The sequence below is a fragment of the Diadema setosum genome, chromosome 2 (assembly GCF_964275005.1).
Source record: "Diadema setosum chromosome 2, eeDiaSeto1, whole genome shotgun sequence".
In the NCBI taxonomy this organism is placed as follows: domain Eukaryota; kingdom Metazoa; phylum Echinodermata; class Echinoidea; order Diadematoida; family Diadematidae; genus Diadema; species Diadema setosum.
Window position 1 is genome coordinate 37,060,100 of NC_092686.1, and position 19,008 is coordinate 37,079,107.

Sequence of the window (19,008 nt, forward strand, 5' to 3'; positions counted from 1 at the left end):
TGAAACCAGTTCTTTTTTACATCTGAAAGCTCTCTTTCTGTGCCACACCTCTCAGTCTCCACCTTGCATCCATATCTCTAAATGTCACTAAACACATCTTTGAAACCAGTTCTTTACTAAGTCTGTATATCTCTAAATGTCTCTAAACTCTTCTTTGAAACTGGTTCTTTACTAAGTCTGAAAGCCCTCTTTCTGCCCAATACCTAACTGTCTCCACCTTGCGTCCATATCTATATTAATGTCTGTAAACACATCTTTGAATCAGTTCTTTTCTAAGTCTGAAAGCCCTCTTTCTCTCCACACCTATCTGTCTCCACCTTGCATCCATATCTCTCACCTCCAGCCCCTTCGCTGCTTTCAACTTGTTCACTCTGGATTGAGTTTGCCCTCTCCAAGCCCCCCCCCCCCCCCCATATGGATTCCCAGTTTTCAAATTTCAATTGAGATTTAAAGGAATTTTTTTTTTTTTTTTTTTGGGGGGGGGGGGAATTGTACATGTTCCTTGCTCATATCTTGTGTGAGAGACCTTTTACGTGATTTTGAAGCAAATGAGAACCTGGCTGTACAATATTTTTTTCATTTTTGTTTTTCATGAAGGTGGTTTCCAGAAACTCTTATGGGCTCTGGATGCAGTCATGTCTTCTTTCTTTTCCAACCTGATCCTGGTCATACCTTTGCAAAGTAGGATTCCTTCAGTATAATACTCATTTGAGGAAGAAAGAGCCACAAACCGAGATGTGCGACCAGATCGCATTTCAAGAACTGGATGCTATGATAGCACATTTGATCCAGTTTTTGATGCGGGGTGGATGTAGGTCGGATGAGGACAATGGCGGCGCGCAAACCATTTGTCAGGCAGTAATTGGGGGTGTGGGTATCGATACTACTAGGGCCTTTTGACCCTGTTTCCTCCCACACCGACTCGACTCGAGAGTTGTCGGGTAAGCCACATCCAAACACGGCTTTGATGAGTCTGCTACATGTGTATCTGCCAACCCGAACCCCCGCAGTCCCCGAAAATTGCAGATCTGTGGCGGGTATCGATTACACCTTTTTTCCCCTCTGCGAGTGAAATCCAGTGGCCGGTTGTCGCAACTTGAAAGGGAAACCAGCCGGGTGAAGAGCTGTTGATCACAGAGCAGTCTCGCGTGTGGCTCTGTCAACTCCTTTTCACGTTTAGAAATTCTCAACAGTGCTGGCTGAGTAGTGTTTCCACTTAGTGCCACGAAGGCAAGTGCTCTCCAGTTGACAAGTATGTAACATCTGCTCAGTGTGTCGCTCTCAAGTTCAATTGTCAGCGTGCGCTTTCGTCTGTTACAGGTAGCACTTTCTCTCCAAAATTAGTCGTCGGAGAGCGAGGATGGAGGGGAAACGAGGGAGGATATTTGATGAAAAGAAATCTCCTTAAAGCAGACGTATCAAGCCCAATCCTGATGAAAGCTTTTCAAGGCAAAGAGACTGGAGTGCCCTTTGCTCGGAACTTATCGGAGACCCGCACATGATTGCCTTCGGTCTCGTCTTGCTCTCGTGAGAAATTTCCATTTTTTTTTATTGGCAGTTGTTAAAAAGAAAGCGGGGAAAAATATTTATTTTTGTTCTTTGAAAATCAGAAATTATACTGGATGCAGCTCACGTTCAAAAGCTGCTTCCATCTTACGACATTTGATAAAGTGTCCTCCAGCATATCAGATGATGTCTCAGCCTTCGGTATCTAGGTAACCCCAAGATACCATCAATACAAAATATAAACGTGCTCAAAATGCTTAAGAACATGTCACGTCACCGACCAGTCAGTCAAAATGATATGAAACGGTAAGGACAAGACTGGAACAACACCATAAAGTGATATTGAAATACTGGAAATCCCATGTAAATTAACATACTGTATTTATAAGCTGTTATCTTCATATACAGATATTTTCGCGAATGGGGAGGTCACAGACATTTTCATGAAATGTTGTTTTTCGCATTTGACACCTAGGCTATTGTAAGAGCACTACTGGCCTAGCATACAGTGATATTTCTGTGTGTTGTTAAATTGGCAGGCCAGCAGTGATTTGCAAATTTCATGAGAATTAAACCCTCAAGAAAACTAGAGAAGCACTCTGAGAGCGCAGACCTCTGCCAAGCATGCAGCTCAATTCCACCACTGATCTTGTTCTTCCATTAGAGATATCAGTGATTTCCACCCGGCACCCATACGTACTTATAGCATGACAAACATGTGCTGAAAGTTGCCCGATTTCCCAATATAGAAGCCTTTGTTATGTCATAAACCCTCAGCTGCATGGCGCGCCTCGCCCCAGCAGAAACTAGAGCACGCACTTTAGTGCAAGCAGGCAAACCTCAAATACGCGCAGCCTGAACTCCCAAGTTCATTGACCCTACCTGCCAAAATATCAAAAATCCTTCATAAATTCACCAAAAATTCTTAGATCACTACCAAAAGTCAATCGTTTGTTACTTGTGTTGTTCTAAACCTTTCCTGCAAGTTTAATCCAAATCCGTTAACTACTTTTTGAGTTATTTTGCACACGGACAAACTAACTAACTAACTAACTAACTAACTAACTAACTAACGAACGAACAAACAAACCAACGGTAACGAAAACATAACCTCCTCCCTTGGCGGAGGTAATAACAGCTTATACAGGAAAGTGAACAGTGTCCCAACATGCCCACAGACACCCACCTCGGAATCATATATCTTACTGTGCACATTTGATTGTATTACCATCATGGTTACAACAATGTAGGAGCATGCATGTACAGAAAGTGGGCACTGCATTTGCAGCTATAGCGGTTCTGTGCCAGCTTCTTTTAATCAATATCTATAGAATCATGTAGATTGTTAAAAAGTGAAGGAAAGTACGCAAGCTTATTCTTCTTCATCTTAGTGTGATTTTTTATTTTTTTCATATGATATGCAGTCCAAAGATGCTCTCACAGAGAGAGAGAGATAGAGAGAGAGATATACGTAAATGTAGCCCTCAGAAATGTTGGGATGAAGCCCTGTCAATGATCCAGTCTATTTTTTGACACAGGTGCCTGTGAAACAGTGTTTCTGGACCTCTTGATTGGATGAGAGTGTCGGGAGCACTGCATGAGATCGATGCAGCCATAACTTCCACTGCTCTTGGGTGACCCGTGTAGCGTGCATTTTATGAGCCTTGCAAGCAATAGACATTTTTTTTTTTTTTTGAGGCCAGAAATCTGGGGATGGAGTATCTTTTTCCTTTTTTTTTTTGTAGCGGTTGTTTTACAGCGAAAAGAAATTGCCCTCGGTAGGTAAAGATGCAATCTGCATGCCATGCTGCTTTGGATTAGTCCAGTGGTTGCTGGCTTTCTCTCATCATGTTCTGTTGTCAGTGCAATGTGTTGATGCAAGTCCAACTTGGATATGTAAAGATAGCTATCACTGGTAGAATTCTAAACTATCTGATTAAAGGACAAAGGTGAATCTAATGGTTCATGTGATGACAAACATCAGTCACAAAGAGGACTGCATCCCTGTTACCATGGTAACTGGCAGCAGGTGAAACTATCATAGAGGGGAAAAAAACAGGAAAAATAGAACAACTTTAATAGCTAAACTATAAAAAAAAAAAAAACCTGCATTCATTCCCCACCTCTGAGAATGTGCCCGTGTACTTTGTGACGGTGCGATTTATTATTACGTTTGTAACAGGTGCACCGAGTACACGGAGTGCGCCAACCCGGATCAGGCGGGTCACTGGCTGGCCTACGATACTGCAGAGTGCATCGGTATCAATCATCTGAAGCCGGACAGCCTTCCCATAGGATCGTCTCCTCTGCGTCTACCGGTAGGTGGCAAATATTTTTCTTCCTCCCCCCCCCCTCCTCCTCCTCCTCATCTCTTGCTCCCACAGGCATCAAATGCCTTTGGATGGGTGGGCATACTCTGTTATTAGCGCGAGTAGTGAATGAACGCAGAAGGTACCGGTTCATTCACATCCGTGATCTATATTCACCTCTCACAGCTATTGATATTCAGTGCATCTACTCTTTATAGATGCTGTACGTTATAAACATATCCTCAGTTCAGCTGGGTCTTTACATTTTTTCTTCTTTTTTTTTTGTGAATGGATGATTCACGATGGATGATGTTTGTGAACCCGAGTGATTGGTAATTGGTCTGTTGTTGAGAATGAGTGTAGTCTTATCTACTACATGAATGACAGTTTTGTATTTTTTTCCATTGAAAAATGTAAAACAGAAAGCAAATGTATGATAGGATTTTTTTGACAACACCTCAGTGTTTTACATGTATGTACAGTGGACTCCCATTATAAAGAAATCCTTGGGACCGGCAGTTCTCTTTTGTTATATTTTAAAATTTCATTATGACCGAACAAATAAACAATATAAAACATAGAGCAGATAATGATGCGGCCTGAATTTTTACTTCATTGTAACCGGAATTTCGTCACAACCATGTTCGTTATAACGGGAGTGCACTGTAATCCCCAGCATCACCATACAGTGAAGACAAAGTGAAAATTGGAAAGGCCAACAAACATACAAGCATACCGTGCATTTTCAGCTGTTGGCAAATCAACATTTGCATGAAATTCCCCCCCCCCCTTGTGTCTGCTGATTGCAAATCTGTGATTGCACCAAGTCTGAGATTCATACCATCCTCCGAAATGTAATGACTTCGCCGACCGAACCAACTGGAAATGATGATGGGCCACAGAATGAAAGAGATATTTTTCATCAGTGGTGGGGAACGCGAGAGGGGGGAAAAACGTGAATGGTTGAGGCGGGAAGTAATTGAGGAGTTCGAAGAGGAAGTTTGATACCCTCCGGTTATCTCTAGGGAAACCAGTTTCTCGAGATCTGCTAGTCTCGATTGCGGTCAGTTCTTTGTGTGTTTTGTGATGTCACCAGAGAACACTTGGAAGACTGTTTTGTGCAATTGATTGAAAAACAAAGAACTTAAGTTTGAATACTCAGATGTTTGTGTTTCATGAAATATTTCATACTTTGTCAAGAATATCTAGACTTCAAACGGATATGTCGAGAAATGGAGAGCATCATTTATTGATCTGCCAAATCAACACCAGAGACTGGGCATGAGACCAAGCTACCCCAGAGAAATGTGCATGAAGAATTGATGAAACAAAGAATTTATGGGGAGAAAAAGAAAAGTCCATCCTCAATCTTTTTAACAATTTTTTTTACAGTGAGGAACCCTATGAAAGTTCCCCTCAGGAACCTAATATCCAAATTGAAATTAATGTGGCATCTCCTCTTATCCTCTCCCCGTGACCCCACCCCCAACTACTCCGAAAATTTTTAGCAGAAAGTGTCGGTTAGATTGGGCATAATATTACTTGCAGCATAGCCTTATCACTTGGAAAGTGAGAGCAATTAATCTCTTTTTTCCACTCTGATTTTGTCTAAATAATAGTGCACTGTTTGTAATGATTTATACACAGGGCAGACCCATATTAATTTGTAGAAACAGCTACAATGGAGTAATAGTAATGCGCAGAATACCAACTGTGATTTCATACATTACTTCTCACATTCTTACAAATTTAGCCTCACTAAATCCATTTATCTGAGAATATTCAGTTCCCAGAAACTTCTGATTTGAATTGCATGCTGAGTTTGCATTTCAAATAAGATTGCCCACCCATTTTTAAGAGTGAGATAAGAGTTATTTTTGTTATCAAATCCAATGTCGGGAACATGTGTAATCTACAAAAAGGAATAAATACTCTGTGATGGAAGGCTATTTCCATACAAGAGTTATCAATTTGTGGATCATGTGGCAGAAATTGATTTTGTATGCCACTGTTCCCACATGGTGAAAAAAATTATCCGGCCGCAAGCGACGCACTTTAAATCTCTGAACTGCACATGCCTAATCAGTGATTATAAAATGGGTTCAAGAATGTAGCCAATAGGAAGCTCTGAAATGAGACACACCTCCTTCCTTTACTTCAGTACTATTGCACTGCCTGTAATCCTATGGTAGATTGCCGATCGTCTGTGCGCGCGGCGGCTCCTTTGATGAATTGCATGCATACGCGTACGCGCTGTCAATCCTGTAAACAACTTCTAGTTCGGGCTGCTGCCGGCCGGCCGGCCTGTCTTCCCTTGTGCATAACATATGTGGCGTACGTACGTATACTGTATACAGGTACGTACACTTTGTACAGTACAGTAGACCAAGCGTTATGGGACCGGACGCGTACATGGAGTCACTTTGAAGAGCAAATCCAACGATTTAGCAGGTTAATTCTCACGCCGTTTTCAGAGTATGTTGTCTAGTAGGCCTATATGAGGAGTCTATATCAAGTCTTTAAGGTAAAGGGTGCATATTCTATGTAAAATAAGTAAGTTTTCATGCGGGTGTCCGGAAACCCAACCCCCATTATACTTATACTGTATGTGCGGGACTTCCGCGAGTGCGACGTGCGTAAAAGTTTGGGACGAACATCTTCGGACGTCTTGACCCACAAAGGTACGTGAAAAACGCTGAAAAATGATGTTAGTTTTCGAATTTTCGACCCATTTTATAAAACAAATGATGCACAGGATTATTTCGTGGCGTTAGTGTAGGCGTAGCTCACTCTCGGGTATTTACAATGTAGTGCAACATGCACTCGGCTTCGCCTCGTGCATGTTTCACAATTGTAAATACCCTCGAGTGCACTACGCCTACACTAACGCACTCTATCCTGTGCATCATTTGTATACCAGTGTGTGACCCCATGCACCCTGGTTTATTTGCACACCTTGTGTGAAGATTTGAATCGTAGGATTAAAAACTCATATTTTTTTTTTCTCTTGCCATCATTTTATCATTGTGTAACCATTGTGATTCTGGAGTTTGGGATGATTTTCTTTACTGGCACATTTGTTGTATGGTGCAAGCAGAAATAGAAATTTACGTGATCAAAATTTATGTATTTATTTATTGAAAAATTCATTGTTTTGATTCATGTAAAACTGCAGAGTCAAAGTGGGATTGCTTTTCATTGGGGGATTGCTTTTCATTGGGGGATTGCTTTTTATTTGACATTATTTAAATTGGAACCATAAGAACACATTCAATCTCTAAGTTTTGTAATCACAAGAGGAAGTGGAAACTTAGAAATGAGTTCATTTAAATGTAGTTTATTGATATAAGAATGAAAGGACTTTGGGTTGATTTTTTTTTTTTAGAGAGAGTCCAATTACAGATGAGTTTTGTTTTGTTTTGTTTTGTTTTGTTTTGTTTTGTTTTGTTTTTCTTTTTGTTTTTCTTTTGCTCTCTGTGAGAGATTGTGTTATGCTCGTTCGCAATAATACAGATCAAGCATATGATCCCATTCATGGAGAGTAACCAAAAAGCAAGAGAAGCAAAAGGGGGAAAAAATCTTTTGTTCAAGTTCATGTATTTCTGAGACAAAATATTAAAACAAAAATGGAGGAAAAAAAAATCAGTGAAGATTTATTGAGCACAGACTTGCTGCATTAAATTCATACTTGAAACTGTCCTGCAGCAAATGCAGCCTGTTTTGACACTGACTATATGGCACAATGTTTCCTTCGAACATAGATAAAAGATATGTGTCCCTTGAAGATGTTTTTTCCCCTTTTTGAACAGCAAACAAGATGTATATTGCATCAATATTATTTCACTTCCCATGGGACCACTGGGCGAAACATAATGCTTAAGTTTGTCTTGTCATTTTTTTTTTTTTTTTTTTTGTGGGGGGGGGGGGTTCTTTTTGATGCTCATTTTTGCAGTGGCGGTATAAATTCCGACAAGTGCTGCTGTGAGCATCTGTAGTCGTGATACATTATGTTTTTATGATTTATGACAATTGATGCCAAACTCCAGTATCAAGTGATGTATTCAATCACATCGTAAATCAAATGGATCGGAATGCTTTTTATAGGGTGTTTTATTTGCCTTGTCTGTTTTTTTTTTCCCTACTGATATTCCCAAGAGGAAATAAAGATGAAGAAATATTCTCTTGCTTACACTTCATGCTGAAGGTTGGTATTAAACCCAAAGACATCATGGAGAGAGAGAGAGAGAGAGAGAGGGAGAGGGAGAGAGAGAGGGAGAGGGAGGAGAGAATGAGAGAAATATAGGTATATACCATCCAACCTCTCTTATCCGGCCTCCCCCGTTAACTGGCCACCCTTTATCTGCTGTGATTTTTTGTTTTTCCAAGCTAATGATTATGGGAGAAAGAGGGATTTCAAACTCACATTTCCTACAAAAACTCACATGAATTCCAGATTGTATTTGACAAGAAATTGATTTCATTTTGGTAAAAATAAGCCCAACTGTAATTTTGCGCTGTTAGCAAAAAAAAAAAAAAAAAGAGTTTCTGTTTACGCTACCTGCAATAGGTTACATGTAGCTGCACTTGTACCATTGGGCAGGCAGCTGCGTGTATTAAACATTGAGTCTCCCATATCCGGTCAAATCCCTTACCCAGATCGATGAGCCCCGGTCCCAACATGTCCAGATTAGAAAGGTCAGACCGTATGTATAAAGTAGAGAGGGATAGACACCACAGAATATATGAGAATAATTAGGGGTAGCTATATGTGTATACAAATGAAAATGTTCCACGGGTGAGAGAGAAAGGAGGATTATTTTTTCCCATCTTTTGCCTGTACAGGCATTTATTTCATCGTAAAATTTTTCCAGAAAATTGCATGTTAAATGTTCTTTCCAAAACATATTCAAATGTCCATACATAAGAGGTCAATAGTAGATATAAATTACACGCTTTTTTTTACACAGTTTTCAAACATCTTATCAATGTTTTAACAACTTTTAGTTCCCGTATACTGGAAAAAACAAAAAACATTTTGTCCTCTTGTGTTAGGAAGGAGAATAATTGATAGGCCTGGGCAAATGAATGTGGGTGGATAGAAATATAGCAAGGAAGATATATCAGGTTGCTTCGTGATTACATAAAAATAGATAAAACCAGGTCAATGTGACACTTAGAGAAAGAGAAAAGGAGAGAGAATAGCCGAGAAAGAGAGAAAAAGAAACTATTAGGCACCTGTGGATGACAGCTATGGTCATGCATTTGTATGGCATTGGCAGTCCGCTGTGCCACGTCCCAGGCCTCTCCAAGTGTAGTCTGCTATATCAATATTCAACAAGAGAAGTCACTGCTCCACATATAGTGGTGTGAGGTGTACCCAGCCATGCAGTGCCCTTGTGGAATAACAATTGTTGGGAAGTTCATGAATACAGGATGAAAAATTCATGACATATTTCCAGCGAGTGTGCGAGGCACACGCCTTTTTGTCGGCAGGACGCAATTCGCGTTCATCTCGGGCATTTTTGCCTCCATGATCCACTTCTCCATGCAATTATATTTGCTGGATTCCTCTGTTCACATGGGGAAGTTATCTTCTTTTTGTTAGGCTTATAAGGAGAGAAACCAATAACATTCAAGAGATTTATTAATGTACAACATAAATGTTGGATATAATATATTCAGTGTCACTGTACACGATGTACGTGATTTGATGGTTTTGGCTTCTGAATGTTATCATAGAATCCATCAAATTCAATGAAAATGCAGAAAATGCACTAAAAGGTATTTGAGAAACTATTCAAATGGCTACATTGTTTGCCCAAAAGATATTCCAGAAAAATTGCTTGTTAAATTGTAATGATTTGGAACAAAGATGCTTAGTTATGTGATCAGGGCTTAAACAAAACACACAGACACACAGATCTATACAAACAGCAAAAGAGTATAGAGCATTAGCCAGTTACCAACTAGAACCTAGTTGATTTTGTTCAGAGTCTATGGAGATTTCAGAATTTGATACTGTATGGGTTAAGGTAGATGCCAGGCTCCATATGAAGGCACTCAGAAGACTGAGGCTCCATTCTTGCTTGCTGTACATGGTATCATCATTTTGCCGTTAACCCTTTCTGTCCCCAGGCACTAAGCTTAAGTTGCATGCCATATACTTCAGCAGTCAGTAATCCATCCAAACTTGACCTTGTCCAAGATTAGCAAGCCCACTAGGGTGTAGCAATGTGCCTCAGTCCAACAAGAAGGCCATGGTGACATGAGAGGGACTAGAGGTATAAGGCCCGTTCACAAACAACGAAAATCGAAATTTCAATCGCAATCCAAATTTCGATTTTTTTTTCGACCGTTCATACACAGGGAAAAATCGCACTTCGCAGCAAGGAAAGAACGATCAGTGGCCAAACTGCGCATGCGCGAATCTTGCATGACCGAAGACTGACCCCGCCGCAGTCCTAATAGAGTTTCGCACGCGCTACGAATGATGGGATTAAAAATACCGATTTCCGAATCTCGATCGCGCTCACACACACGACGCTTGGCAAAATAATCGCGATTATTCTGAAAAATCGCACTAATAGTGCGAGTTGGATCGCGATAAGGATCGCGGTAATTAGTGAGATTTTTCTGTCCACACTGGAAAAAATTTCGAAATTTTGATCGCGATAAGAAAATCGATTTTTAAATCGCACTTTTTCCCTTGTGTGTGAACGGGCCCATGGGGTAATCTCTGTTCATCGACAATTTGGCTTCCAGACATCTGTGTGAATTTGTAAAGAAAGCACTCCAGTGTGCACACACCAATTGTCAAACAAATCACAGTAAGGGTTTAAAGCCAGTCACCATTATCCACATAACTGGAGTACTGGTACACCAAATAGTAATTAGGTAATTTCACCCCGAAGTCACGGCTCCTATGGTTAACAAAATGCAATTGTAATTTTTAGGCCAGTGTGACATTTACCTTTCAAAATGAAAAATGCTCTGATAAGCAAAGAAAATATAGAAAATTATGGAAGAGCTTCTTCTGTTACCTTAATCACTAAACCCTGTGGAAATTTAAGTATTCCCCAGAGCCTGTCTCCCCATTTATATAATGCTCTTCCCTCACAAACTATTGAAAAAAAAAAAAAGATGCCGTTTCCAGACCCATGCCTCCAAGAGGATGACAGCCTTAGAAGAGGGAGAGGTGAATCACTGTTGCATGCTGGGAAATTTTGTGTCATCAAGATGAGATATGACACACCCGAGTTGTCAATTTAGAATTACTGTCTCATTACAGCAAACTATGTGGCAAGCTTTGCGGGGATCAAACGGTTTGTGGATGAAGTACATGGCAGGCAGTCCCGAGGCATAAAATGACTGAAACTGGAGCTGGTATTGCTGTGTGGGTATGCGTGTGAGTTCCGGATTTGGGTGTGGTAATACTTGGTAATTTGCTCTCAATTGAACGTGCAACTTTACATCAGTGTCTTTTAATTGCGAATGTGAAGGATTGTATGAGAGAGAGAATATATATCTATATATATATATATATATATATATATATATATATATATATATGCACAAATATTGTCATTGTTTTGGTTGTTATGATTGTGATAGTCACTCATTGTGCTGCTTTCTACTACAGAGCTGGTGGTGTGACCTACTGGCTTTAATGTCCCGTGATTGTTGGTCCCAGGTCAGGATTTCCTGTACGTGCAGATGAAATGATAACTCATTTCGAGACAGAAGGGCACTAGGAGACAAGAATATAGACAAGGATTCCTCAAAGTTTTATAATTGAAATGCAAACTACTTTTTTTACTCTGCTTTTGGCCAATATATGGAAAGATACCAGGGTATCTTGTGGAAAAATAAACCAAGTGTAACTCCTCAAGGTTATCCGGTTCCTTCGCAATTCTCCGAGAACCCTCGATGCCCCGAAATGAGATTCTTTTTGCTCATTGACAAAGAACAGGCAGGTTTGTAATAGTCTGCTTGTTGTTCAGTATTCCATGTAGTTCAAGTAGTTTTTGTATTCACAAACCATGGTCAACTGCATGTGCCACTGAACAATGCAAAATATCATTTAGATGTGAGATGTGAATAGAGCATGTGCAGGGCTCAGAAAATCTTTTGTTATACACTTTAAGCGCTTCCAAATTGGGTCAGTGAAAATCAAAATCTAGTGAGCTCAACCTAGATTGGTACACATTCACATAACGTCATATGAGTTTTGCAGTGAAACAGCATACTGCAATGTTGGAAAAGTAAATTGCACAAAAGTGCAGACAATTTTGAAACAGAAAAAGAACAGATATTGAAAGCAGAAACTCCAATCTTTCCAGTAAAGCATTTTTTTTTTCAGCTCAGTAAAATACTCACAAACCTGAATTTAACCTGTTGAGGACGGACTGATTTTGTTACAACACACATTTCCCAGTATACTTAGGACTTGTCCTTAACGGGTTAAGCCATGAATACAAACACTCTAAAGCTAGTATTCATTTTGGGAAGCCTGGTATACCAAGTTTCTGCCTATGAGTTGTTGCTGTGGGAACCTGGTATATCCCGGAAGGAAGGAGTTAAAAGAAGAGTTGTTTTTCCCCTTTTTTTTCATAATGTTTTTCATCCAAGTTATCAGGGTTTTATGTAGAACTGGTTAAAAGCTCCCCCAGTAGATTCACCTTGACAGATCTTGTAAACCAGATGTCAGGAATGATGAGCAAAAAGAAAAAAGAGATTTGTTCTCATTGTCTTCTCCCTCTCAAATTCAAGCTGAACATGCAGTTGAGTTTTACATTGAAGATGACAAGGCAGTAATTTGTAAACACTTTCCATTCAATACCCAGTCTCCTTGTCATGATCACCTGACTAAGTGTGTGTGTGTGTGTGTGTGTGCGTGTGTGTATGTATTTATCAAAAGTTAGTTTAAAGATGTATGAGGCTGTCAGACATAGAAAAAATAGGATACAGACTATTTTAAGTCAAGACACATTCCTTTTTTCTTTTTTAAATAAAAAGTCCACATTTTCTTCCACATGACTGACACAAATTCAGGGTAATGCTCTCTTTCATAATATTGCTTGAAATATGCAATTTTCTTTGTATTTTGTTTACACCGTTCCGCTGCTGTGACATCATAAACTGTACGTGGTACCTGCCCTGTACAGTGATGATGGCACATGGATTTATTAAATAACTTTGATAATTCATAACTTTTGATCAAACTGTCTGATTTTCATAGACTTCACTGAGGTTTGATAATATTTCAGTATTATTTTATCAAATCCACATAGCCGGGTAAGTTGGGTTTACATCTCATCCATGCAAGAATGCATTTTAACCCAGGCAGTATTTTCTCTCACAACAGTGCTCATTTAAATGGCAACTTTCTGACCACTTCTGCCAGAAGTGTTTGAAAATATATTTAAGACAAATTCATCCTCACTGGAAAGCCCAAAAGGTAGCGAGTATTGAGAATTTAAAAAAAAAAAGCCATTTTGAAACCCTTGACTGGCAACCTCTGCTTCCTGTCTAGATGAAAGGCAGCATTCTGTGGTGGGTCTGTCAAAAAATAAACTGGCATCTGAAATGGCTTGATATCCCTTGTCCTTACCGGAAGGAACTCCAGTTTGGCCAAGAACCTTTCTAATTGTGGCTGCCCTTGCCCAGCAAAATTTTAATTCCGGTCCTTCCTGTGAAGCCTAATAACATCATTATTAACACGATTTGCTTTACTTATAAAGTGTAACGTCATGCCACTTTGAATGACTTTGATAATTGGAATAAAACCACACAAACACTTTTGATTATATGTGGTCATGGTTATTTGATGATATTCTATCTATTAAAGGTCCAGTTTACCTTTGGGAGCAGTGATTTCATAAATGTTCAAGATATCACATTTGATGCATATGTGTAGGTCTGTTGTATCATAAAACATCCTACCATATGAAATATTTGCAATGAAACCTAAAATATAAGGAGATATCAGGTTTTTTCTCAATAAACCGTAACTGTACACGGTTTAGTCTGGAAACATTTCTATTATAACTATTGTTCACATTTTGTGTATTTAACAACACTTAACATCGATTATACGGATTCAAATTTTGACAGTGGTTGTTTCTATCCCTAACTTACATTTTAGAACTATTTTAGAGCACTGAGGGTTTCATCTGCAAATGGTAAATTATGCCTTTAACCCGTTGAGGACGGTTTGATTTTGCTACAACACGCATTTCCCATAGACACCTGCCCGAGAATACTCGCGACTCTTCCTCAACGGGTTAAGAGTCAACTTGAAAATGGAAACCCTTTTTATGCATTAAAAAAATTGCCATTTTTTCCCCCTCATGCCAGATGACAGAATGGTAATTGGACGTCTGCTGAAGATGTTTTCTGATTGGACCTGTGATAATACCATAGTTAGTTCATCCTTTCTGTCAGAAATGGATTTTTTTTTCCTGTCAGAAGTCAGAAGCAAATTACCATATTATTTTTATGTCTGGATACCTACATCGAAAGTAGATTGTTTCTGTTATTTCTGTGTCAGATAAACATGGTTACTGCTATGCTCGATGATTTTTGCTTCTGGGAGTGTCCTAGCTCAAGGGTATCATTATCTATTAACATAATTTTTTTTCTTTCTCTTGACAATGTGTGGCTATGACAATTTTGGCAGTGTGTGGGAGGTGTACTACTTTAAACATCAATTGTTCCTGTCACAAAGTGCCAAAGTTTGCTGTTAGGCCATGCGCATGTAGCAGAGGAGAGAGTGCTACACAGGACGTATTAAAGGCTGTAAATACAGAATAAAGTTTGAACTAGAGATTGTAATTTGTCATCACTGACAAATTAAGGTGATCCGATTTTTTTTTTTAAATCAATGATTCGAGTCCTGATACTGCAAAGTCTCAGCTACAACATATTAAAATCTGAGAGAAATTCACCGAAGCATAAGTAAGATAGTGCTCGCTAAAGAGAGTCATGTCAATTTTCACATCTACAAAAATTCCCTCCCATAGAGATAACACGTCATAGCGAAGATAGAAAAAGAAGTACATATGACCTTTGACCCCACTTTGCACAGACAAGATGGCATCTGAGCAAAAAGTAGTTATTTTATGAAATGATCCATGTAACATGGTCTTTGCGTGTGCAAAATATGGGAAAGATAGGACAGGTATTCACCAAGATACAAGATGAAACATTTATGACCTTTGACCCTAATTTACATACCCAAAATGTTGTCCGATCTAGTAGTTGTTATTTTATGAAATAATTTACGTGACATGAACTAAACATGTGCAAAACATGGGGGTGAACGGGCGTGTTTTTCTTGAGTTATTGCAAAGAAAGTTGCAGAAAAAAAGAAATATCTCAATACATAGAAGATAAGCTTTAATTTCAACCAAGTTTTTTATCGTGTTCCCGACATTGTATGAAAAAATCATGGGCAAGTTAACGATAGCGCAAAGTCTCAGCTACAACATATTAAAATCTGGGAGAAATTCACTTAGGGGTAAGTGAGCTAGTGCTCGATAAAGACAATCATGTCAATTTTCACATTTAAAAAAATTCCCTCCCATAGAGATAACACGTCATGACGAAGGTACAAAAAGAAGTACATATGACCTTTGACCTCAATTTGCACAGACAAGATGGCATCTGAGTAAAAAGTAGTTATTTTATGAAATGATCCGTGTAACATGGTCTTTGCGTGTGCAAAATATGGGAAAGATAGGACATGTATTCACTAAGATACAGGATGAAACACTTATGACCTTTGACCCTAATTTACTTACCCAAGATGGTGTCCGATCAAGAAGTTGTTATTTTATGAAATAATTTACGTGACATGAACTACACATGTGCAAAATATGGAAGTGATAGAGGCCGTTTTTCTTGAGTTATTGCAAAGAAAGTTGCAGAAAGAAAGAAATATCTCAATACATTGAAGATAAGCCTGAATTTCAACCAAAATTTTTGACGTGATCCCGACATCGTATGAAAAAACTAAGGGCACACTTACGGTAGCGCAAAGCCTCAGCTACAACATATTAAAATCTGGGCGAAATTTACCGAAGGGTAAGTGAGCTAGTGCTCGATAAAGACCGTCAGGTCAGTTTTCATTTCCAGAAAAACTGCACTCCCATAGAGATAACACGTAAACTGGTCAAATTTGACAAGATTAATTTCAATCCATTTTTACGAGGTAATACCGTTATCCAATCAAAATGTTGTAATTTTATGTTTGAAAGAAAATTAAATAAGCTACAACATACTTAAATCTGAGTGAAGATTGACAAAGGACTAGTGAGATACGCTTGAATGAACTTGAAATTTGATGACGTCATTTTGAAAATTTACTTTTTTTACTTTATTAAGGAATTTGATATCTTTTAATCATTTTGTCAGCATTGCCACCCCATGAAATGACATGTACAACTCATCAGCTTTCACAATATGTAAAGAAAATGGGGGGTCACCGTCCATCCTGACGAGTAAAATCGGATTTAAAATTGACGGTTTTTTGGCATAGTTGCACTGTATATCGCCATTGACGCGCGCGCGGAATTTCAACTTTGACGGGCCCGTATGACGTCATATTGAGTCGGATTGACTTGAAACTTGGTAGAAATTTTCCTTGACATTTCAGACATCCGATTCATGTGAAAAAACGGGAAATTTCTATTACATATGAGCTGTGCGTGCGTATATGCGCGCGCGCGTACGCGTCCGTCCGATTTTTTCAATTTTTCAAAAAATGCTCCAAATGGTCTGAAACGTGTGCAAAAAAAATTTGAGCTCGATTTGAGCATACAAATATTTCAACGCGCGCGTACGCGCGCGTTTTGACATAAAAATGAATTTTGAGAATATGAGTAGAATTCGCATGACTTGAAATATATGTGACGTAAATTTCATTGAAATATTCCATTCCATTAATGAGATATGCATGAAAATGTGTTTTCATATAATGACGTCATAGTGACGTCACGGTCGACTGATCACTATGATTTTACTTGCGCTGTCTTCTTTGCGACAAGATACATATATGGTATAAGTTTGACATTGAGAGGCAATGCACTTTCTGAGCTAACCTCTGCACAACTTTTGTCCAGAAATAAACAATCAGTACAGATACAGAAGGTGATCCGAAGGATATTCGGATCACCTAATGAATTGCTCACTATCTAATGGCATATCTGATGTAGAACCAACTTACAGTCTGAAGCCAATATGTGGAAATTGGTTAGCCAATAATGTACAGAGAATGGCATTGAAAACATCACAAGCCATCACCTGGTATATGATTCGGCATGCCGTACACTGGGGTACCGTCATAACCTGGGGTATGGCGTTGTGTACTGCCATCTTGTGTCCATTATCATACAGATGTGCAATGTTGTCATGGCGACTATTTTCTCATCATCAGTGCCAGCATAAATCGGTGATAACGATCCCAATGCCGATTTTCCTTCCATGTCAACTTTTAAATAGGAGTAAAGATTACAACAGAGCATGAAAATGAGAAAAAAATTAATATTTGCATGCACTAAATGTTGCACAATCACAAACAAGAAATTATTCTAGTGTATATTAAGACTTAACATTATTTTTACACATTCTTTGTAACTCAGGGTACAGCGCTGAAAAAAAAAAAATCAACAAAATGGCAGATTTTCATTTGGTACCCCAGGGTACCAAATATTGCATCATATACAACCAGGGATAGAGAAGTTACATTGTATGGGGATATGGAAGCTTGACAAACCATGATCGCTCATGCACTGACAAAAGATGGCGCATCGAGCGGGAGAGAGAACTAGCAGATTCAAATTGATGGTAAGCATGCTTGACACGCCATCAAATCTCTCTGACATAATGTCTTCCTGAATTCATCAAACTGTGGCATCATCCTAACAATATTGTTCGTTCCTTTTGGGTGCTTTATAGTCTCTTTTGAATTTTCCCATGGAACAGTTGTCACATCAATTTGCAAGCCTGCCATTTTTTCCCCCCACATCCCATGCATACAAAGATGGAAATCCTCTTCCTGCATTAGAGGTACACTGTACCATTGGCGCGCAGGCAAATTTATTCATTGTCAGTCGGCAAACTTGTCACGTCACACAGGCCCTTCAATCTTCTGGGGCATGACAATTTCGGAAGTGAATGAAACAATTTGAGAAGAAAAAAAAAAAAAAAAGAGAGACACAGAGAGTGATGTATGGGATTAAAAGACCTGTTCACCCGTGAAGTGCCTGTTAGCACTTTCTCTGACCATTCCCTGGACTGAAGATGCAGTTCTTAACCAGCTGAGGATGGTTTGATTTTGCTACAACACATATTTCCCGTAGACACTTCTTGCCTGAGTATACTCGGGACTTGGGTTTAAGTTTTAATAAATCGTGAAACAAAATAATGGTGACAGTGCACTGCCTTTAAAAACACAATAAGGGTTTCTACCACAGCAATAGCCTTTTTGTTTTTCAAATACAGTAGCTATTCTAGATTAAAGGGTGTGTACAGTTCTGGTCGAGGTGAGGATTTAGCTTTTAACTTTTTGCGAGATATTCAGAAACCACTCTATAAAATGTCAAAGAGCTTTCGATGCTAAGGGGTATTAAAAGTTTATTTGATGAAAATCGGTTTTGAAATGGCCGAGATATCCAAAAACAAGGTGAAACAAAAAGATCCTAATAAAAGTGTGGCCTGTCGCCTTTTATTATTATCACTTTTGTGGATATCTCAGCCATTTGAAAGCCAGTTTTCATCAAATAAACATTGAATCCTTCTTAAAATTGCATGCTCTTTCATATTTCACAAGAGGTTTCACATTATCTCACTTAGGAATGTTCAAAACATGAATCTCCACCTCAACCAGTACTGTACAGTCCCTCTAACAGAATTTGTTCTGTTTTGCAAGCGCTTCAAGTTTGCGGAAAAATCTGTCCGTCATTCTACAAAGCACTACACTACTTGTGCACAGATAATGTCCAAACAAGAAGACGGTAAACACACACAAAGTTGTTCATGTAACTGCGGTTAGAGGCACAACGTCTGAAAAATCCAGAGATGTGCCCAGGTAATACGCCTGCCCCCATTATGTCAGCGTCTTTAAACTCTGACACAGTGCTTGGTAGTCGAGTACTCTATAGAGGATGGACAGTGGTGCTCGAAATGGCGAAGT

General features: G+C 39.1%; 1 protein-coding gene across 1 annotated transcript in view; it reads left to right on the forward strand.

The window, feature by feature from the left end:
* The window catches only part of LOC140244671 (plexin-A4-like), a 151,537-nt gene that overhangs the window by 92,156 nt on the left and 40,373 nt on the right, over positions 1 to 19,008 (forward strand). Inside the window, exon 6 of the mRNA XM_072324295.1 lies at positions 3,689 to 3,824. Coding sequence (XP_072180396.1) covers positions 3,689 to 3,824 — 136 coding nt within the window. The remainder of the gene's footprint in view (positions 1 to 3,688; positions 3,825 to 19,008) is intronic.